The 22,400-nt window shown below is 48.0% G+C and overlaps 1 protein-coding gene across 4 annotated transcripts; it reads left to right on the top strand.

Annotated features, from left to right (window-relative positions):
• The first annotated feature begins 1,791 nt into the window (after positions 1-1,791).
• CYTH4 (cytohesin 4) lies at positions 1,792-20,658 on the top strand. Of its 4 annotated transcripts, none has more exons than XM_009684310.2 (13): positions 1,792-2,110; positions 7,971-8,053; positions 10,406-10,506; positions 10,757-10,823; positions 12,329-12,447; positions 12,824-12,904; positions 13,567-13,679; positions 14,255-14,403; positions 16,403-16,514; positions 16,983-17,059; positions 17,441-17,512; positions 18,731-18,885; positions 19,212-20,658. In XM_009684310.2, exons 1-13 carry the CDS (start codon positions 2,092-2,094, stop codon positions 19,282-19,284), a joined length of 1,221 nt encoding a protein of 406 aa, XP_009682605.1. In that variant the 5' UTR covers positions 1,792-2,091; the 3' UTR covers positions 19,285-20,658. The 4 variants fall into 4 exon arrangements, with proteins under 4 accessions (XP_009682605.1, XP_068798977.1, XP_068798971.1 ...); XM_068942876.1 differs by lacking the exon at positions 1,792-2,110 and adding an exon at positions 7,111-7,651 and having other exon boundaries at positions 17,441-17,491; XM_068942870.1 differs by lacking the exon at positions 1,792-2,110 and adding an exon at positions 7,120-7,651.
• Positions 20,659-22,400: the final 1,742 nt, after the last annotated feature.

Below are 22,400 nucleotides of genomic sequence, written 5' to 3'. Positions count from 1 at the left end.
TGGAGCTGCAGGACAGTGAATTCTCTTCTGCTGTGGCTCGAAACCTCAAGACAGAGACTGAGTTTATGAGGTGCAGACTCTTGGCAAGTTGTGACCAAGAGACAGGCTTCTGATAAACTTCATGGACAGACCTTCGGTGTGCTGAAGGTCAGGGCAGATATGGCTTATCTGACTGCATGAGTGTGGTGGTTTGAAATCACAATTTGCACTAATAAGGCTCTTTTCTCCTTCCTTCTCTCCCTCCCAAGTAAGGTTCTAGCTTCTTCTCTAAATATGTTGGCCCTGACTATGGAAAGCAAGTGGGGAATGTTTGTCACTAACTCTTGCTGAAGATCACAGGTTATTTGTGATCCCACCTACAGCTGCCTGTCAGTATCCATTCTGGATTTCTGTCACCCCTTCACACAATGCCTTCAAGGCTGGGATATCTCCCACTTTCCACTGGAGGTTCATTAGAGTGCTTGTCCTCTCCAATAACAGCAATGAACCTATAGCATGACCACAAATAACAACAAATGCAAGAATGAGGAACTTGAGAGGAAGGGAGGGCAATTTCCATGTGTGCCTTTCTCTGTCAGGTTAAATAGACCTAGAGCAATGGACCTTACCCAGAAAGTTCAGGCAAATCCTACTTTTCACCTCATACATTTTTAAGTGACATTTTTTTCTGACAGCAGGATGTCAGACCAGTCTGAGTTAATGGGAATGTGAGAAGGACTTAGCTCCTCCTTTGCTAGTGAGTTCAGGACTTTCAGTCTCACAGAAACCTGTTTTAAAGTGTGGCAAGTGTGCGTAGATGCCAGCTCTGACTCCACGGCATGTCAGAGGGTGATTTCTTGTTTTTCTGCATGTGCAATGCTCTTGCAGTCTCTATCCTGCTGTCCCATGGACAAAGAGCAGGCAGAGGTCTGGACCTGTTTTGGTCCAAGGCCTGCTGTGAGTGCAGCAACAGCTGGGAGAGCTCAAATTGTGACTTGTCATGCGCTTCAGAGGTAAGTGCCCATATGTAAGTGTTGTATGGAGAAGAGCTGTCTCTCAACACTTCAGCCCTGTCAGAGGAGGGAAGAGACCTTCCTGGGCCTCACACCTGGTCTGAATTTTACATTGACCTATTTCTTCACAGTCAGCAGTTTTTCTGGCTCTGACATGCCACTTCTTTTTTCCCATATCCCCTACATCAGAGATCTACCACATAAAACAATAAGGATAGTGTACATGGCAACCAAGTACAATTAACTCAAGGGGAAGTATACAGCTTTCTGCGGCTGTATGGAAGGGATGGAGGAAAAAGAGCCCTTCTCTGCCTCTCAAATGAACTGAGCACCAAAAGTTCCCTCAAAACTGTCCTGCTAGTGCCAGCTCTCCCCTCTGGAAAGAGTAGCTCTAAATCTGAGAGAGGAGTTCTTTCCTCCTCTGTTCACTGCATCCTTACTTAAAAGGGTTCCCAAGAAAAATAATTTGTTATGGGAAGATGGGAGCAGATTTGGAGTACAAGTCATTCAGTGGGTAGTGAGGGAGGGAAAAGAAGAAAAAAGACCCTCTTATTCACCCCTTCCCCATCAATCACCCTCCAGTTTTTGAGTACTTATCCTCCTACAACCTTCTGCAGAATTAACACAGGAAGAATATTTCCTTTAAGATCAAACCACTTCCCAAATCTGACGCGTTTTCTGAATCAGGAACTTCCTTTTTTTCCTCTGTTATCAGAGTATTTCACGCAAAATCCCAAAGTACTATCAGTCTCTTACTGCCCATTTCAGTCCCTTCAAACACCCACACACAGACGCTCCCACCCCAAAAAGGCTGCTGGCAATGGAAATGCATTTGTGGGTTTGCATTTCAGAAGTAGTCAAAGAGCCTCTGTGAGCTCCTAGCAGTATGCACATACAGTTTCCTTCACTGATGTGAGCTCATGAGATGTGACCTGAGGGACGAGGAGAGGAAGGGCGGAGTCACAGGGCAACCCGCCCCTCTAATGCTGCTACGATTTTGATCACTGACTACAAGTCGCTTCAGTTCTGTGAAGCATCTGAACGAGCAGAAGGCAAGGAGGAACGGCACTCGTGTGGAAAATACACTGGGCTTTTCGGGATGGACTTTTGTCCTGCTGGTAAGCCTTGACCATCTTTTGTCTTATTTGCTGTTAAGGCCGTTCACCTAGTTTGATGGAGCATAGCACACTGTGAAATCCCAGCAGCGAGAGTGGACGCTGTGGCTGGTGGCAGGAGGAACCAGGTGGCAGAGGATCCCTGGTGGTACAATTAATTGCTTGTCAGCCTCATGCAGTAAGCATAGTTTTCTTTTCACTTTTCTCCCCTGAGCAAGTTCTCTTCACATCAGGAGAAAATTTCCCACTGATCTGAATAGGCCTTTGTGCTGAAAGTCTCTGTTTCTGAGGTTCCCTGCACTAGTGATCTCGAGCTGAGTTGTGGAACTGACTCAGGGCTATCCGGTGTACACGTGGCACTTGGGATGAGCGCCCATAAGCTTTGGCTTCTCTTCATGCAGCTCTGGTATGGTTTGCAAGCTCCTCAGTAATGTTTCCCTACAGCCTCCAGGAGCTGTTTTGCCTTTGCAAGAGCATCTCATGCAGTTGAGTTTCCCAGTGTGACAGGCTTACAAGGCTTTTGGCAGTGGCATCCTCTCTTGCTTATCCCCATGTTAAGGCAAATGACTGTATTGGGGTTCTAGCACTTCCAAATGACCTGCAGGTGGGCCTGCCTAGTCTTAAAATAATCTCAAAAGGCAGGCGTGGGTGGAGGAGATGAGCTGCATCTGAGAAACAGAGAGAGATCTCAGTTTTTATTTCCTACTTTGGCAGGTGGTGGATAAAGTGATTGGGATTTAGCAAATCAAGGGATACTAATTGACAGACTGTTTCTAGCCCCCTTCTGGCTATGTGTGTGTATGCTTGATGAAAGGCAATGGAAAGGAAAAGCAGAGAGGATATAGGCTGAGCAGGAGCAAGAAAGAAAAGGGATCATTTTGCAAGGACACTGAGACTCAATCCTAGCAGGCCTTTGCATATAAGATATGTAGCACAGAGTGAAGGGAAAAAGCACTGCTCAATTTCAGCAACAGTTCTCTGCTTTGTTAGCTCCTAGCTAGATGGCAAAGGAGCTTCTACAGGCCAGATCAAATCCCACACTGGGCTTGCCTGCCAGGGAAATTGGTGGGACTCATGGGAGCTGAGCCCTTGCCAGAATTTGGCTGTGTGTGTTGGTGAAGGTGGGTGTCTTCACAGCACCCGGCTCTCACTGCCTGAAAGCAAAAGTAAAGAAAGCTGCTGCAGGACAAACTGAGGTGGGAAGGGAGGTGGGTATCTCATGTTTCTCTGCCGGTACAGAGCTTATTTTAAGGTCTATTTTCCACAAAAACTGGGGCTCTCAGAATGGATAGTCTGACAGTCATCTAGTAAAATTATGTGTTATTGAGTTAATTATATCTTAAAACTATGCACTGCAGTGGTGCAAAGGGGTCCTGCTCAGGGATGATGAGGTTTTGCTCAGCTCTCGCTAGAGGCAGAGCCAGGACACAGGCAATGCCTGAAGAGAGATTTTTGACTGGTGTCTTTGTTCAATCCCAACTTGTCACTTCACAGTCTGGTTAGGAAGTAGGCTTGTTTGATGCTGCTCCACCTTGGGAGCCAAGACTCCCCACAGATGCAGGTTTCCAGTGGACTCTGGAGCCCTGGATGTGTTTCAAGTTGCTCAGTTGTGGCATCATTTGTCTGAAAGACATGGGTGTGTGTACTCCTTGTACTTTTCCTGGAGTCTCTCCTACCTAGAGAAGCAACGCCCCTGTTAGGTACCTGCCTGCTCAGGCTGGGTGAAGTTGAGCCCTATGTCTATGGGGAGTTTGTTCTCCCTGCAGTGGACTTCCTCTTTCAGGTTCCTTCAGGACCCTTGAGTGACTGCCTGGGTAAGGCCACAAAGCCAATATGCCAAATCACTGAGCTGGGTAGCAGGGGTTGGGGGAGCAAGCCTGTACCCCTCTATCACAACACAGGATGTGCGGGGTGGGAGCCCCAGGTTAAAGTGGTTGGAAACTGTCCTGAGTGCTGTAGGTTGTCATGTGGGATAAGGGGACCAATAGCCAACATAAGCTCTTCTTCCCACCTTTCCCCAACATAGCAGGAAAGAGCAGTTTCTACCTGTGTGAGCTCACTATTGAATTTCTTCTGGAACAAGCTGGCAGAGAACTGTAGAGTGGCTGCAGGAGAGAAACAGATTGGGCTGGAGGGAACTGAGTAACTGGTAGGTCCTTGCCCTGGTACCTGGCTGGGTGGGTGGTCATCTGTGCTGAAGATGACACAGTCCTGTAGCCCAATTCAAAAAAGAGAAGGAATTTCAGGTAAAATTCTTCCATCACGCAGGCTCAACCAGGCAGGTGGTGCCCAACAGGCTGGTCTGCTTGTGTGTTGTCCTGGGTGGAGGATCCTAAAGTCTTTTGTGGCCAAAATAGTAAATACTATTTACTGGAAAAGGGGCCAGCTGAACCTCTGCTGTCATGCTGTAGGCATGCTCGTGGATGCACATGGATGGTCTATAACAGTGCTGCAGACAGTCATTCTTGGTAACCTTCCACTGCTGCTTCTACAGACCATCCTTCCAGTTCTCCTGTAAGTACTGCCCACTTACCTCTATGCTCCAAAAGCTACTTTCTCATTTGTATACTTTTGCTTGGAATTGAAGGCCTCACTTTGCACCTGGACAGCTTTGCACAGCCCACTGCAATGGGAAGCAGTTACTCTTGGCTGGCCACACGAGCACCTAGACTTCTGGGTAACTCCAGCCTGCTCTCCAGATCAGGAGGCTGATGGCCTAAGACACCACAATTGGAATTTAAATCTCTGTTCTGTGTTGAGATCCAGCACTAAAAACACAAGGCTGGGTGATTTATGAGCAAGCGGCAGGTCTTTCTATATGGGTCTGCCCTGAGCGAAAAAGCAACCTCCAGAGCAGGTGTGAGTCCCACAAGTGTGGTGCTCTCATGCTCTCCCTCCAGATCTGTTCTCTGGAAATTAGGTTCCCAGCAGCCACAAGTCCACTTCGGAGAGGGTACTAGCCAGTATCACAACACACTGCTTATGTGTTGTGTTCTTCAGAGTTGTGTTTGACTGCCAGCATCCCCCTGAAACCTGTGGGTGTTTTCATAGGGTGTTCTTCAGCAGTAGGTGAAATTTCCCCCTGTGCAGAGAACCCTGACATGGGCTATGCATCATCTGTGTCCTGATTTGACCCTAAAAGGAAGTGGAACTTGGTGGTATGGAGGATTTTGATGGTGCTGAAACCCCGCCTCAGTCCCCTTGTGTAGGGATGAATTCCCCCTGCCATTCCAAGAGTCTGGAGTGAGTCAGGGTAATACTTCACTGAAAATCTCCTTCTCCTGCTGATTCAGGTTGTTCTGAAAGTGGAGAAGGAAGGAAGGCAAAGCAGTCTGCTCCCATTATCTCATCTGCTGCTTGCCCCCCGCCTCTGTTGCTTTCTGTGACTTTCTATGGACGGTTCCCCAAACACGACTTCTGTGTTCACTTCCCCTAACTGTAGTCCCCAGTGCATGCACTAACATTGATGAATAGCCTCAAAATAGCCTGGAACAGAGCATCAGGAGTTCTGTTAGAGAAGCAGAGTGATTTACAAGAACTGACCTCAGAGTTATTTTCCAAGGCAACCAGGGACTTAAGCTGTTTAGGCTACTTATAAAACCTTACAAGGACCCTCTCTGCACCTTTGGGTACCTAAATTGCTCTGGAAGTTTGATCCTTGTATTTTTTTTCCCTCCTTTTTTCACCCCTTCTGTTTTTTTTAATTCCTTGATTCCTTCCCCTTCTCCTTAAGACTCATATGCTTTGTCTCCCCCACCCTCCCCATACTTTCCTCATTCTGACAGGCTGGGCAGGTAAATCAGTTGGGGTTTTCAAATGTTCAGGAGAAAGGGGGACTGAGTTATTTACAGTTTCAGCGGGGGTCATGTGAGTGAGACAATATCCTCTGGGATCCTCATGTCTCTTTGAGATGCTTTAGGCTGCTTCAGTAGACACAGAGCAACTGAAGCAAAGCAGCCAGCCACACCACTCAGTTTGCTGATGGGATGGAGGAAGGGAAGACTCCTCAGGTGAGTCCTGCTGCAGCGCTTTTGTGGAAACAAGTACAGGCCAAGATGTCTTAGTGATAATTTGACAAGGTATGACTCCAGTGATTCCACAATTCCCAGGCCCCAGGGGGTGAGGGAGATAAAGCTGGAGAGGTGGAGAGGCTGGCCTCATCTCCTGCAGGCTCCAGAACTGGGGGAGACATAAAAGTAAGTTGAAAGGCCCAGGTTTTCTTGAACACTGCTCACAGGCCAGGCTGACATTCAAGGGGGAGTCAGCAACCTGCCCAACATGCAGCAAAGCCACTGCATGGGGTTTTGTTTATTTGTTTTTAATTTCTGGCCCACAGATTTGGCTGTTGCAAGCTGCTGGATGCCACAACTTTTCCTCCCTTCTCAACCAGCTTCAGAAGCAGTCAGGTTTTTTCAGCTCTTCATGGAGGTTCCTTGCAGAGCTAGGAGGGGATATGGGCCCTTCTCAGCCCACACTTCCCAATGTTTACTTGCCCGACGCTTTCCCTCCAGGGGTGTGGCAGCCTCTCCCTGGGGAATGCAGTGCTTGAAAATGTCTGTAAGAGTGTCAGCGAGAGGCTGCAGTCTGGAAAAGGTGCTAGCACAGAGTTAGCACATAGAAACCCAACCAGCCAGGATGGGGGAAAAATTAGGATTAGGGATGACAGGTCTCTCTGAGCTGTTTTGGGTATGGCAGGAAAGAAGCATATAGGCTCCAACCTGACTGCCTTTGTCCCCTTTCCTCTTATCTGTCTTAGCTGGTTCCTTCCCCTTTTCTCCCCACTCATATTTATAGCAGTTGTTTTGCATGTGAGATCCACACTAAGAGTATTTCCAAGGCAGCTGGTGCCACTTCCCCTTTTTCCAGGAAGATGGGAGGCCCAGGGGATTTTAGCTTATAAAACAGTAGAACAGGGCATCCAGTGACCTGACCTGACTTGCCAGGAAGCTTTGTCTTTCAGTGTTTAGGTACAGCAAAGACCTTGACTGTGAGTTCTGCAGTGAGTTCCCAGGAGCGCCATACTCTCAGCTTTCTGTGAACCCCTGGTTTTTCCTGTGGCTCACCATCTGCTTTGCCTTTCTGTGGCTGCAATCTCCTCTTTCTCCTTGCTGAAGATGCTGCGCTCCAGCTGGATTATATTTAGTAGCACTGCTGTCACCCCAATTCTTTAAGGTCTTTTATGAATCATTCTGTGGTCTCCTTGGCTCTGCTGCTGTATGTTTGACTTCCTGTACATTACAAGGAAGCCTGCTCATATTTCTGTATTGTCTGTAGTCCACAGTGGGGGAGGAGAGCAGAACAGCAGTCTCCCACAGACAGTCCTTCAGCAGTGCTTTCATCCCCGAGATCCTGCTCTCAGACTTGAAAAATCTTGATTCTCTCTCATAAGCCATTTCTGTCTCTAGCTATGGTAGATCAATCAATGAAGCTAGTGGCTCTTCATGGGACATTTGGATTTAGATGGAGTATTTGGGTCACAGCCTTCCTGTTCCCCAGATCTTGTACATAAAAGTGACTATCATGAAAACCACCAAAGAGCGTTTGGTGAGACCTCTTCACTGTGTTCGCAATGAGTAAAATCTGTTGAGTAGGCAGGGTAGATTGCTGCAGGGTTAGATCAGAGGGCTGTCAGGCAGGAGGGATATGGTGGGCTGAGTTGCTGGCTTTGGACTGAGAATCATTTGCAGGGCAAATCTGAGGTGCAGTAGCTGCAATAGCAGGGGAGGCTGGAACATGGATATAAGAGGTACTGTGGCATGATCCTAGGAGAAGGAGAGGATGAGCATTGGGAGGCTGAGGCAGCTTTGCCTGTGATGTGCTGGGCCTCAGTACCCTTCTCACAGGCACCTGTTTGTTCTTCCAGAGCCATCTGACTTGAGCGAGGCTGAAGAAGCTGAAATAGAGACAATCAGGCAGCACAGAGAGGAGCTTCTGAAGGACATTAAGGTAAGGACCTTACCTCCTCCTCACTGCTTAGCCTTCTAAAAAATGTGTTCACCAGGGAATCTCTTCAGTAACAGTCCAGGCCATGCAAAAGTGCTCCTGGACAAGGGATATTTGCTTTGGCACGATCCAGCTTGACTTCTGAAATTCAGGCTGCCCCAGCATGTGTGCCATCAGTATTCATCCAGCTTGTGGTACTCTGCTACAGGAGTCATCAACTACCACAATGGGGCATTTGAGAAAGGCTTCTCAACTCATTAGCAGAGATGAGCTAGGACCCCATACTTAGCATTAAGGAACCTTCACTAAGTTCTACTGACAGGGGTCTGGCTCAGCATTTACGGCTCTTTCTAATTGCTCACTACCTGATGATGACATATCCTAGTTACCTACTGCATCCCTCCATGTTTTTCAAACTTTTATTTGCTTTGTGGACCTCTAACAAGTCCTCCATGAAGGATTCTGTCCCTTTAGAAAGGTGTGACGGCAGGACGTCTCACACAAGTTTCCAAGTTTGAACTTGTTTTTCTTCTTTGCTTTTAGCAGTCCTGTAGATTTCCTCTACTGACTCCCAGAGTCTGCAAGTGACATATTCAAAATCACTCAGTAATACCACATAACATTCATGCATGGTGCTGTACAGTTTCCATTCTGTTTTCCATCACCATGGCACGCGGGCTTCCATCTGAGAGAGCTTATTGAACTGAATCATAGGACGTACACTGCTTTTCTGACAGCATGAAGACGTTCAGATGCTTGGGAAATGGGTGAAGCATGTCCTTGCATAGGAGAGAACATTGAGCCAAATACCTATCGCTTCTCAGGCTTCCAGACATAACATCTTTGCTGAGAAATCAGAATGATGTCTTATCCTTTCTTGCAAAATAGGCTGTGGTTGTTACCTACTAAGTTTCCAGAGTGAACAGTGGGCACTGTAAAAAGCAGGATATGTGAATAAGAACACTACATTTTTTTTATCCAGTACAGCCAGAAAAAAGATGTTAGACTACATGGACGCATATCCTAAACCCTAAAGCCATTGATCAATGTGACATTCATTGCTCAGAGGGATGAGTTTAGGTAAAGGGGCATCTAGCAAGAGAGAAATTTTCCAAGCGTGGATTTCTTCAGAGATCATCTAGCAATATCCTTTAACACAAAGACCTGGAGGAATGGCTTGGTGGGATGGGAGAGGGAGAGAGGAGGGAAAAGAATGAGTCTAAACTTGCCTGTTAAACTGACAAAAGACAGTAATGAGGGAAACAACAAAACTATGATAATTATTTGTAATTCAGGAGCTATGATCATGGATTTGTTACATTTGTGCACCATCAAAATTTATTAAGGAACAGTCTCAGCTCTGGCAGCCTGATGAAGCAAGACAGAAGGAAAGCAGGAAGCAAAATCAAGGTTCAGAAGCTCTTTTAAATGGTGGGATTTCAGAGAACTTCGTAGTTCCTGTATCTGGGTACATAGTGTGGCCATGTCTTCACTCCTTGTTGAAGCAATATCTGGGATGCAACAGCCCGTCTTCCTCTGACCATTCTGGTATGCCTGTGCTGTGTGATCCTGGAAAAGACCTGTGATGTACTCTGGCTCCTAGACAACGAGGAGTCCAGAACAGCAGGATGGAAAGAAACAGATCATAGTGATCGTGACAAGGAGATCACAGCAATCTTTGTTTCCTTGATAACCCAGATAATTTAACAGAGAGGGCCATGGTCTGTCGTGGACCTAAAGGAAGCTGAATATTACAATTAAGACTCAGTCTGACAATGATTCCTCCTCTTTTCCTCATCCCTCTTTTTTCTGCACTTAAAGACAGATTTCTACTCACTGGTGTTTGACTGATAGGTGCATTAAAAACTCTGTGTTTTACAACTTGGCCACTTCAAGTCTATTTCAGCCTGCCAGTTACTGGTTCCACTTCTGCTTTCCTGGATGCATAGCAGGGCGATGCAAAATAAACGCCAGAAAGAAATGGGCATGATGTAATGAGTCTCACATGTGACATCCTTTGAGGAGTTGAAATGACACTGGGCTGAGTTATCTCACTCTTCCATGCTGTATAAGCATGACTTTCCAGCCCTGGATGACAACAGGCCTGAGAACATCTTTTTGCTTCTCTCTCTCTCATTTCTTCCATCTGGAATCCATTTTGGATGGGCAAGGTGACTTCAGAGCAGTACCCATTTCACAGAAGACCTTAGCTGGTCCATGGAGCAAGGAGTTTAACTGACCTGCTCTCTACCAGCAGGGCTTCTCCTATGGCTGAGGGGAGAAGTAAGGCATGCTCTGTATGTGTCTCCTGCCTTTCCCTCCATCTCTCTCACCCCCCTGCTCTTTCTCCTGCAGAAGCTGAAAGAAGAGATTGCTGAAGTGTTTGCAGAGATAGAGCACTTCCAAAATGCAGAGGAGAGGCGAGAGGCAGACCTTATCCCTGGAGAACACACCAGGCAAGTGGGACAAGATGGATATCCCTTTGTTTACAAAGTCTCTCACTGGTTGTTGAGTAAATAAGAGCACCAATGGGATTTGGATCACATCAAGAACAGAGAAATGGGGCTAGGAACACCCTTCTCTCCTCTGAGATTTCTCTTTACTCCTGAACAGACATCTGTCCTTGATATACCTGAGCTGTCTTGTAAGTGTCCTGGGTGAAACTTGTCCTCTTATTCTGAGTTTCCTGCACCTTTATGTCTGCAGCACACTATCACAGAAGGATAAACTTCTGTCCCTGGGCCGGAAGAAGTTCAACATGGACCCTGAAAAGGTAGGATTTGCTCATTCTAGATATGAGGTGAAAGCTGGGAAGAAGAGCTTCTATTGGCTACTGGTCCACTTTGTTGCCTCCCCCCACCATGTGTCTGTAGGGCATCCCATCAAATGCAACCCAAAACTAAAGAGATATAAAGGGAAAATGATTTAACCATGCCAATGTGTCAAGAGAAACAAATATCCCTCAGCCTAGCCCTTCTTGCATATGTGAGGCTGAGAACTGCCCATAATATGGTGGAGGAGGATGGGGTAAAGGGAAGGTGAGAAGTTCTGAGAGTGTGTCAGGTTCCTCAACTCACTTCTCAGCAGAAGAGGCCAAGCTGCCGTTGTTGTTTTGGAGGCAAGGAGTACTGCTTGGACTGCGGAGTGAATCTAAGCTTTCCACTTCCTGGGACTCTGACCAGTGGCCTCCAGACACCAGAGCCTTCAGCACTCTGCAGAAGGCTCTAAAATCAGCATGGCTAAATAGAGAAGATGTGAGAAAGACAGTTTCTTTTCCTTCCTCCTCACTGGTGGACCATTTTTTTGAGCTCTGTACGGGAAAACCACAAGCTGAAATTGAACGATTGCTCACCATCAGCCAACCACAGCTAGTGCCTTGAAGACTGCTGCTCTGAGTAACAACTTTTTTTGCCTCCTCCCCTGCCTTGCTGAGACCCTCAAGCTGCTTGCCCCAGTGTCCGCATTGCAGCTAGAGTGTGTGACAGTCCACTGGCCATCATTCTGCCAGTGGTCACCCTCTTAGAGCACCCACATCAGTATTTACAGCCCACATGACAACTGGCTTCCTTTTTGTCTCATAGTCTGAGCTTGGTTTGACGCCCCAGTGGCGTCTCTCTCTCTGTGGCACTGTGCGATGCTGTGCAGAAATACCTGAACTAATTCTGACCCCAAAACAGTCTAACTTTTTTAGCTCAATGCTAATCTGCCTGGTTGAAATGTCATACTAAGTGCCTGTATTGTTTTTAGTTTAGAGTAAGCACAGTCAGATCTCTGTTTCTTGGTTCACTTTATGCTGCTTGCCATAGCCTGAGAGATGTTATGATGCAAGGAACTTTATTTGTCCCTCCCTATTAAGGTACATTTCATCCCTGTAATGCTTTAAATGAGTTCCTATCCCCAAGGGCACAGGGTAAGTTCCTGAGATGAGGGAGGTAAGGATTAGGAATAAGCCTGAACAAAACCCTTTGGGATAACCACTTTTTTTTGTTTTTGTTTTGTTTTGTTTTTAACCTACATAGAGTTTTTTGTTTGAAACAGTGAAACATGTTTATTCAAGCCCAGGGATGAACTAGGAGTGGGACTGACCCAGAGCAGGTAGATGACAAGGGACGGAATAAGGTGGGCACATGGTCACGTGCTCGCATGGAAGGGCTGGGGAGTAACAGAGGAGGCAACACCATCAAAGCCAAGGAAGGCTGATATCAGGATGTTAGGGTCTTGCTTTTTTGCTAGCTCCCAGAACTGTCTTACTTTGCTGTCTTGCTTCTCCTCCCACAGGGGATCCAGTACCTGATAGAGCACCAGCTGTTGTCTTCAGACCTTCGGGAGATAGCCAAATTCCTCCACAAGGGCGAAGGCCTGAACAAGACAGCCATTGGGGATTATCTGGGTGGGAGGTGAGCAACCCAGGCAAGTTGAGGAGGTCCTTTGGAAGCCCTGTCCTGCTTTGCCCCTCTCAGCCACCATTTTAGATGAGCATGCAGGTGCCAAGACTGAACGTGGCCTCAAACTACAGTGGGCTCGGTGGCCACATGCATCAGGAGCGTCCCTGTGAGTGCGGCTAGAGCTAGGCACATGGGCTGCCTCTCCTCCCATCTGTCATGGGGTCAATCTTCCTAGATAAAGAGTGGTACCCATGTGACTTGGCTTCTCATGGGGCAGAGGGGAAGGGGGTGTCAGGAGGGAGCAAGGTGCATGTCACCATGCCAAATGGCATCCGAACTGCGCAGGGTCAAAATTCTCTTCTCACCTTTCCTCCCCATTCTTTCCCAGGGATCCCACAAACATTCAGATCCTCCAAGCCTTTGTGGCATGTCACCAGTTTGCCAACCTCAACCTGGTGCAGGCACTGAGGTGAGTGAGCAGATGGAGGAAGGAGTGGGTGGAGCAGAGTCCTATTCAGCCACTGGATCCGCTGGGAAGGTTGTGAGACCTCACTGGGCTTCCCCAGGCTGGGACTCTAGGCCTGTCTGGGCAGCATGTCCTGTTGCTCTGTGAGATGTGTTGACATGCTTCCCCAGGGGATCCCCTTCACGGCCTGTTGACTGGGTCAGTTATATGCAGAGAAATGGGGAAAGCAGGGCAGGTCACTGTGATTTGGATGGATAGGGAGACAGGAGTAACTTATTTTTTTGCACCAGGAAACATGCCAGTCATACTGTGACAGGGCCCATTACGTTAGTGACAAAGTGACTCTTTCCTAGGGCGGCCTCCTGGCAAGGCTCTTTCTCTTGAGGTCCCTGGTCCCTTGCAGAGCACCTTGCTGGGCACTCATTAGGGAACAGGACCCATGATTTGCAGCATGTTTAGTTCTGCTACCTCCTATTATGGTGTTTGAGGCTGATGAGCCCAGATCACTTCTAGAGAGAGGAATTGAGCTCCTGCTTCATAGAGGCACTCCATATTGTCTTCCCTATGTGGTAGGATGACTCCTCTTGTTTTCATGGTATTCCCAGGGGCTCAGGGAAAGCCTGTGATTGGACACAGTCTGAATAAGTGTCTGGTATTCCCAACAGACAGTTCCTGTGGAGCTTCCGGCTGCCTGGGGAGGCACAGAAGATTGACCGGATGATGGAGGCCTTTGCCAACTGGTACTGCAAGTGTAACCCAGGAGTATTCCAATCCACAGGTAGTTATGGGGAGAAGGCAGCCTGTGAAGCTGAGTTCCACTGTTTGCTGAGGAGAGGAGTCTTCCTTTCCCAGCCACAAAAAACAGGGCATCACTTTGGAGTGTGGACGTTGCCCTTTGTATTCTCTTCTCTTAAGTGAAAGGAGTTAGTGCAGTTCCTGTGAAGCTTTTCAATAGGCTGAGGGTCTCCAACCCTCCTTTTCTTATTGTGCTGCAACCCACCCCAACAGGTAATAGACTTGAAGTGCTCTGAGCCCCATGTATCTCATCACAGCAGGCACACAAAACCCTGCCAGCACTAGCACTGACAGACACCAACTTATTGAAATACATCTGCTGGCACAGAGCTACCCAACTTGCCCCATCAGGGAATTGCTTCCATTATAGGAGAGCAACTCTCCTCTAGCTCTGTCCATCTCTCTTATTCCTAGCAAAGGGGACATCTCCCATTGCCTCCTATAGCTGAGGGGACAAGGCTGTTCTGTAACTGGAACCCATACTACATATTAGGATCTGGATAGATTCGCCCTTTAAAGCAGCATTCCACCCATGCTGGTTCTTTTCCTCCTTGACAGATACCTGCTATGTACTTTCCTTCTCCATCATCATGCTTAACACCAGCCTGCACAACCCCAACGTGAAAGACAAACCCCCTTTTGAGAGGTTTGTATCCATCAACCGAGGCATTGACAATGGAGGTGACCTGCCAGAAGAGCTCTTAAGGGTAAGAAGGGCTCTGGCCTCTCATTTCCTCATCAGCCGCTCTTTTCTCTGTGGCTTGAGGTCCACTGAAGACCAAAGGTCCATCGGTCCCAGTGTTATACAGACCTACTGACCTTCTCCCATGCAAGCAGAAGGACTGCTCCAGGAAAGAGGGCAATATGTGCAAAAGCAGAGCTGAAAGATGTAGAAACTGCTTTGGATAGGGGCAGGACACATGCTTGTTGGTGAAGACATGGAACAGGGGAGATGGGTGTAGAGACATGCAGGGAATGGCAGCGTGGGTTTAAGCAAACTTGTATGTGTGAGTGTGTCTGTGTGAGAGAGGAACATACACTTTGACTGTGTGAGAGAGGAGATACTGAAAGATAGAGATACAAAGCCAGTATATGTGTGCCAGGATATACACAAAATACAGGCAGAGAACAGAGAGATGCTCTGGGGGTGTGAGGGAAAGCCCACCTGTAAAAGCAGTCTATGAGCAAGCTACAGAGTGCAACAAAACCTGTGTGGGAGGAGGCTGAGGGCTGAGCTGTGGGTGTCTGTGTGTTGTGTAGGTGTGAGGCAGGTTTCCAAGCTGGTCAGTGACTTCTGCAAGTTTCAAAAGAGAGACTAATGTCCTGGAGTCCCAGCTTTGAATGACTTTTTTTTTTTTTTCCCCAAAAGATCTATATGAATGGGACATCCAGCTCATTGGGAGCTGGCTGGGCACCTGGCTCTTTTGACTAGCTTTCAAAGTCCTAGCCTTTGGGGCAGGGACTGTCTGTTTTTTTGTTTTTTTTTTTTTTTGGGGGGGGGGCGGCCTTGGGTAAGGATGTCACTGTGGCCCAGATTATTAATCCCTTTCCCTTGTTCCTATCTAAATGTCCCAGCTCACTCCAGTGCTCATGTAAGTCCAGACACCAGAGCCTGGCCTCTCTTATACCAGGACATGTCTGTATGTGAGCAGAACAAACTAGTCCCAGAAGAGTGTCAGGGTCTCTTCCAGCATCTGTAAAGCTCTCAGCAGGTCCATGGTGTCTCACCCCAAAGGATGAAGATACAGAAGGGGAGACAGAGGCAGAAGAGGTGATGATTAGCAGACCTGGAGCAACCATTTTCCCAAGGGCTCAGCAGTCAGAGTACCTGCCCTCTGAGGCAAGGTAGAAGTGGACAGCCTGCCTGCCTGTGCCTGGCCTCACCCAAAGAGCCTGTGGGCAATAACTTGTGCCTTGTGTCAAAGAGCCTGCTAGCATTGCACCCTTGGGTTTGTTGAGCAGCATCTCCTCAGGCTAAAGGCTTTAGATTTTTCTCCATTGTGTCACTTCTTTTAGGCAATTTGAGGGAAGTTGTAGGTGCCTATACTTCTAATTTTATTCAGGAGCTGGGGCTTGTGCAATAAATGATGGCAAATGCCAATGATGCAGGTGTCATCTTTGTATCACTGTAAAACTAGTAACCTGCCTCCCTGCCACTCTGCTATTATAAATGTCACATGCGGTGTCTCTCTGTGCAAATGCCTCCCTACTGCGAAATGTGTCTCCTTGTGGTCAAGCGGATCTGTGTGGGGGTCTGTGCATACATGTTCTCAACTGAGTGCTTGGTTATTGGATGGCGCTCAGAGCCCACAGCCTAAATGGGGCTGCAGGCCCTGTCACCTTCTTCCTCCCCTGCCCACTTCCTTAGTACTACGCATAGTGGCACTTGTGTGACATGCTGCGGTCAGGCGCTGCAGTCTCTCTTCATATGGGCACGCACTTTTGTGCCCGTGGGTTTCCAAAATGGGCCTGTTTTGACAAAGGATGCAGCGAAAAGATGGCTGTTCCACTTGAGACCTTGTGAGGTGTACACTGAGGTCTGTTGTATGCCCAGTGCTCACTACCCACTCCCCTCCCCATTCACCTGCCTGCCCCTATGGAAACAGTGGTGGACTGGATGGACCCAGGGCAGTTGTGTACAAGCTTTGTCAGAAATATGTCTTTTTTTTCTCTTTCTCTCCCTATCCCACCAACACTTTGGGGCAGAGTCTGTTTGAGAGCATAAAGAACGAGCCTTTCTCCATACCAGAAGATGATGGAAATGATCTCACACATACTTTCTTCAACCCTAGCCGTGAGGGCTGGCTCCTGAAACTAGGTAAGTGGAAGGATTCCCTTAGCTTACCTGAATCCCCTCTCTGCATGCACCTCCCCCTTGCCCCCCCCCCTTGCTTCCCATCACAAATCTCCCCCAAGAAATCCAAAACCTGGCCAGGCATCAGCATTTCCACCTTCCTTCTCTCCCGTTGGCTGCAGTAGTGCGAGGCTGACACCTGCTGTTGAAACCAACTGCTTGCTCTCTCCAGCCAGCCCACTCTTGCAGGGTCTGCTCAGAAGGGGACTCAGAAAGATATCCCTCACACCTCCCCATTCCTAGCCCCATCGGAGCATGATTGGCTCCCTGCATGTGTGTCCAGCATATGGCATCACATCGGTTGTGAGCACTGCAGTTGCATCCTTGGGGCTGATCTACTGGGAGGGCTGAGAGAGTGTGTGCTTGTGTGAAGCAGGGGAAGAAAGATGGCAGAGTGTGGAACTAATGGCTTTTGAACCTCGCTGCCTTTAGGAGGACGTGTGAAAACCTGGAAACGTCGTTGGTTCATTCTGACTGATAACTGCCTGTACTACTTCGAATATACTACAGTAAGGGCCCAGTCGGGAAACTGCATCCTGAGTGGTTACAAACCTTTGAGGGGAACTGGGAGGTACAGAGGATATGGGACAATTCTTCCTTTCAACCCTACACTCCCAGACTGAGTTCAGACCTCATTTCTCTCCCATACCAGCTCTAGTCCTGATAGTGATGGAGGCTGACACTGAAGCTATTGCCATGATTTCTTATTAACTAAGAATTAATTAATTTCTTATTAACTATTTATTGTATAAATGCAGGGGGGTCTCCTCAGGCACACATGGCCCTTGCACCCCCAAAACCACATGTATCTGGGAAAACCGAGAGACTGTAAATCATGGCATAGGTGTGGGGAGCATGTTGGGTGTTAATTTGTGTTTTCTTGTTTTCAGGACAAAGAGCCTCTGGGCATTATCCCCCTGGAGAACCTATCAGTCCGGAAGGTAGATGATCCCAAAAAGCCTGTAAGCCTCCACTGCTTGATACTTTGACCAAAACAGTCTCTCAGGGGTGTCAGTGCGAAGAGAGAGCACTCACTGGCCTCTCCCCTCTTGCTCTCACTCTGCAGACTTCTCACCTCTCGCCCTACACTGCCTGGGAAGATGGAGCGCACACACACACACGCACGCACGCGCATGCACACATGCACACACAAAACCCTGTCACAGGCCACCAAGTAATATTTCTATTCTTAATGCTCTGCTTTAGTGCTGGGGAGAGGCACTGGGGCAGTAGTTCAAGGAAAAGCATCACATTTTTGTCTTCAAGGTACAACCTGTGCCAAAAATTGCTTCCCATTCCCCCTGCCTGTACTACTGAGGCTGCTGGGGAGCACTCACCAGCTCTAGGGTGGTAGATAGGAGGGGAACAGCGATTTCTCAAGCCTATTCTTTCCATGCTTCTCAGAGGGAAGATACTATTCCAAACTGTCCTGTCCTCCCTCTAAACATGATTGTATTTTAGTGGGGATGAACTGGTGGTGTGAGATCAGAGCCAGTTCCAGTCTTGTGCAGTTCCTCACTCGTTTTGCTCTCTCCCTTGACTGGCTGCACTGTGCGTATTTGCATGTGTGTGTAGGGGGACAGAGATGAGTGCACAAAACTGACTTTTACACATGCTGCACCAGGACATACAGGTTTGATTTCCCTCCCCATGACTCTCCATAGTGAGTTGCAGTATGTGTAGACCAGAGAGTGCTGTGGTGTTAGGAAACTTCCCTGGGAAGTGGCACTCTCTCTCTGTGCATTTGCTATGGATACTCACTCCTCCAATGTGGCATGGCTCCAGAAGACTTGCCTTTCTGTCTGTGTGCTGGCAGGCAGAAGAGAGGATGTTGCATTATGTGAAAGGGGAAAGGTTCTTCATATGTTGAGCAGGAGGATCAATCCTACAAGGTGTTCTCTGATAACTGTTGATGCTCCACCTCTCCATAAAGCCTGTTTTAGTGTCTAGTCCTTCACAGGAGGGGGTGTGTTTATCTAAGAGGGGTAGGTTGGAGATCCAACTTATAGGGAGATTCTTGGGGTGAGGAAGGTAAGATTGTGTTGTGTTTCAAAGGCAGAGGGCTCCCCTTCCCTTTGGAAGCTCTCTGATCCTGTCACTCATGGCTGGAGGCAGCATTGCTTCCTTGCCTGCCCCTCTTCTCCCTGCCTTATTGCTCCATTTTATTTCCATCTTGACAGAATTGCTTTGAGCTCTTCAATCCCAACTGTAAAGGGCAGAAGATCAAAGCCTGCAAAACAGATGGGGATGGGAAGGTGGTTGAGGGCAAGCATCAATCCTACAAGATCTCAGCAGCCACGCCAGCAGAACGTGATGAGTGGATTGAGGCAATACGGTGAGAAGACCAGAACTTGGAGGCCTGAGGATTTCTTTGTCCAGCCCTTGGGCAAATGGTCACACAGTTTATTTGGCCACCAGGGAATGGAGCCTGGAAAAGGAGTGGAAAGAAGTGTTCACAGCCTAGCAGCTGTGGTATCCCTTAACTCCAAGGGGTTCCAAGACCCCTTCTGGAGAATCTGCAGCCACAGCTAAATTCCCTGCTATGGGTCTACAGATCTCCAGTTCTGCTTTCTTGTGAGCGGGATACTGTGCAGGATCCTGCCTCTGCAGTTCTCCAGCACTAAACCTCTTGCTCTTGCTCTCATTTCTTCCTATTTCCAGGACCAGCATCACACAGGATCCTTTCTATGATCTCGTCTCAGCCCGTAAGAAAAAGATTGCCAACAAAAACTGAGCCCTGACCTGCAGGAACATGCAGTTGAGCAGCTTCCCTCCCATGCTGGGCTCTACCAGTGAAGAAATTTGGGAGTATTGGCACCCTCTGCCTCCCACTTGGCAGGGGGATGATTGACAGAACAACTTGCCAGATCTGCTTCTTCCCTTTCCAAACAGAAGGCAGATGCACAGGGTGCACTCCACTGAGGATTGTCAGAGCTGTGGGCATGGCTTCTCCCACGTTCTAACATGCACTTGACTGCAAGATGGCATTTGGATTCTCCCATACAGCTGCCAGGCATGTAGGACAAGATCTGAAGAGAGACCAGAATGTCTCCAGAATGTCTCCGTCCCCCAGCCATTCCCTCCAGACGCCAAACCAGGCCTGGATGTTGTTCTGTGAGGAACTATGCAGATGCTTTCTAGGCAGCCAAGCATGGTTTAGTTAGTTGCAGAATAAAAAAGCGCCAGTGGTTTCTCTTCTATGAACAGATGTGCTCTGATGGTGGAGAAGGGATACTGACATTTAAGAACCACAGTGTGAAACTGGAGGCCAAAGAAAGATAATAAAACTTCTATTCAGAAGAAACTTCCACCTATGGCCACAATGAGGGCTGTAATTCTGGGAGGTCCCTGCTCTGTAGCTGAGGAAGTGAAAGATATTGTAGTGAGCAATAAAGAGAAACTGGATGTAGAGCGTCTGTAGGGCCAGAGAAGCAGTTCTGTGTCTTTGTCTCTATGTTTTGGTGCTCAGGAGCCAGCACAGGTCTCCCTAGGGAAGAACACAAAACACTAGCTCTCCTCCTGGATCCTGGCTCCCAAGCAAAGATTGTTTCCTTGCACCACTTCAGAAGGCTGAGCTCAGTGTCTGGAAGACCTGCAGAAAGAAGTGATGAAGGCTTGGAGGTGCATACGCACCACACGCGCGCGCACACGCACACACACACACACACGCACACGCACACACACACACACAGAGACACGCCATCTTCATGTACTGGTTTCACCTGGAGTCTTTTTTTTTAATTTTTTCTCTTGTTTAAAGAAAGGAATAAAAGTACTCCAAACAAACCCAAACCTCAGGGTAGAATGATTTTTAAGTGACAAAAGCAGAGGATATAAGATAAGTGTGTCATGTTCCTGTGCCTAGCAAAGCTGCCTAGCACCACTGCAGCTCTGCACTGCACCCTGATGCAGGCAGGCAGAAGGCATGGCGCAAGCAGGCAGCTTCAGGTGGTGTGGGAGGGGGACGAAGTTAATGAGCAGGTGGAAAAGTGCAGGGAACTCATAGTCTGCAAAGGGGAACAGTCTGGGGGCAAGTACTAGAGAACTGCTGGAGACAATTGCATGTGCAGGATCGGGTTAAAGGACTTAATAAACCATTGCTATCTCATCTGATGTCTTTCAGACCTCTCCTAGTAACTCCCGGTGCTGTCTCACGCTCTGCTTTTTTACTTCCTGCAGGGGGCTCTATTTACCAGGAAATCTGCAGCAGGGCCAGCACAGCGCAATTACTCATTTTAGTTATTTTTGCCCAAGCCACCGGAATGTTGAATTAATTTCAAGAGGCAGGGATTGTATCTCAGAGTTGAAGCACGTGCTTACCCCAGAGAAGGAACGTGAAGGTTTTCTCCTGCTTGAGCCTGCAACTGTCTCCTGCATTGAATCCCCTTGTCACTGATGTGATAGGCAGTGAGTTTTCTGTCCACTGCTCTGGAGCACACGTGCTCACGTAGGCATGCACCCTTGCTTTGAGTTCAATGCAAGGAGGCATGATCATGTCCAGAGGTGGGGGGAGAAGTCAGGATCTGACCCTTCATCCAGGCAACTTCTCCAGTATATATGAGAAATATAAATGTGCGCTTGACCGGACTGGTAAAAGATGCCCCAAAGCCTAGGATCTGGGTGAGAAATGTCTATCCTAGTGCCTTACAGGCCCATGCTCAGGGTGCCAAAAGCCATCAAAATGTAACCGAAGTCTCTCTTCTACCCACAGTCTGGTCTGGGGGGAGGGAATCCAGGCTAAGCTCTTCTTAGTGTTTACCTGGATCATTCCTTTGAGAGCAGACTCTCCAGGCTCTTCCCAATCCCTTCTCAGTCAGAATCCTTGCAATTCTCTTCGGGCTTCCTATGTCCTTCTCTTCCATCCTTCCTCCAGCTACTCACACACTGTAAAGCAGAATTATTCCTAGCAGGGGGAGGGACAAAACAGTGCGAGGAGACAGGCAATTGTTCATTTCTATCCATCAAACTAACTGAAAGAGACAGGTAGAGATGGACCAGGTTTCCTCTCTCCTAGAAGCTGAGGTAGGGAAAGAGACAAGCATTTTGAGTTTCCATTTACTTTCCTTGGCTTCAGCACAGAAAATTCATCTCCAGACCTTTTGCTGCACCGCTTCTCAGTCTCCCCAGTACCGTGAACACAATGGCACCTGATGTTGCCCACCAACAATGCAACACATGCACTTTCTGAGTGCTGTCTCTGACCACACGACCACTGAATACAATGTGGGTGTGTGAGGAAGGAGCAAAATGATGAAAACTGTCCAGGGTGTCTCACGCTAGGTCTATAAAACTTGAACACACACTCATTATCAGTGTACTTTGACAGGCATGCTTGCAGCCCTCACAAACTTATGACAGGAATGATTCGCATAACTAGAATGGCACCACTAGGCAAAGTGTTCACAACCACATGTTCCCTTTGCTGAGGACAGCTGCAGTACCACATACACAAATGCAAGCACACACACACAGCCCTTCAGGTACTAAGTTTGATAGATTGCTCTCTGGTATGGATGTGTTCACCTTTCTCCTCACAGGCAGCATGGGTCACACTGACATACACACAGAAGACTGACACTTATTCCTTGCCCACCCAAGGACTCCGGCACACAGCCAGTAATTTGTTTTCATAATAAATGTCCATCTATTTTCATTAAAGGTCTAGGAAGAGAATGCCACAGATCTGTGGAATACACCACATCATTGCGTTCCCTTTCTCCCATCCCCCGTTAATCAGCTCCTTTTTTGGAAAGCTAATACATTTTAAAAAGGCTTACTTGAAATTGGTTGCAAGTGATAGGGCTGGAACAGCTGGGAGGATAGCCAGCAGCCTAACTCCATTCAGCTTAG

The sequence above is a fragment of the Struthio camelus genome, chromosome 1 (genome assembly GCF_040807025.1).
Source record: "Struthio camelus isolate bStrCam1 chromosome 1, bStrCam1.hap1, whole genome shotgun sequence".
Taxonomy (NCBI): Eukaryota; Metazoa; Chordata; class Aves; order Struthioniformes; family Struthionidae; genus Struthio; species Struthio camelus.
This window is presented reverse-complemented; position numbering and strand designations above follow the sequence as displayed.

Coding starts and splice junctions, on each gene's coding strand:
- CYTH4 (XM_068942870.1), top strand. CDS start 7,549: ATGGGACATTTGGATTTAGATGGAGTATTTGGGTCACAGCCTTCCTGT. Junction 7,652..7,970: donor AAACCACCAAAGAGCGTTTG/GTGAGACCTCTT, acceptor TTGTTCTTCCAG/AGCCATCTGACTTGAGCGAG. Junction 13,680..14,254: donor AGGAGTATTCCAATCCACAG/GTAGTTATGGGG, acceptor CCTCCTTGACAG/ATACCTGCTATGTACTTTCC.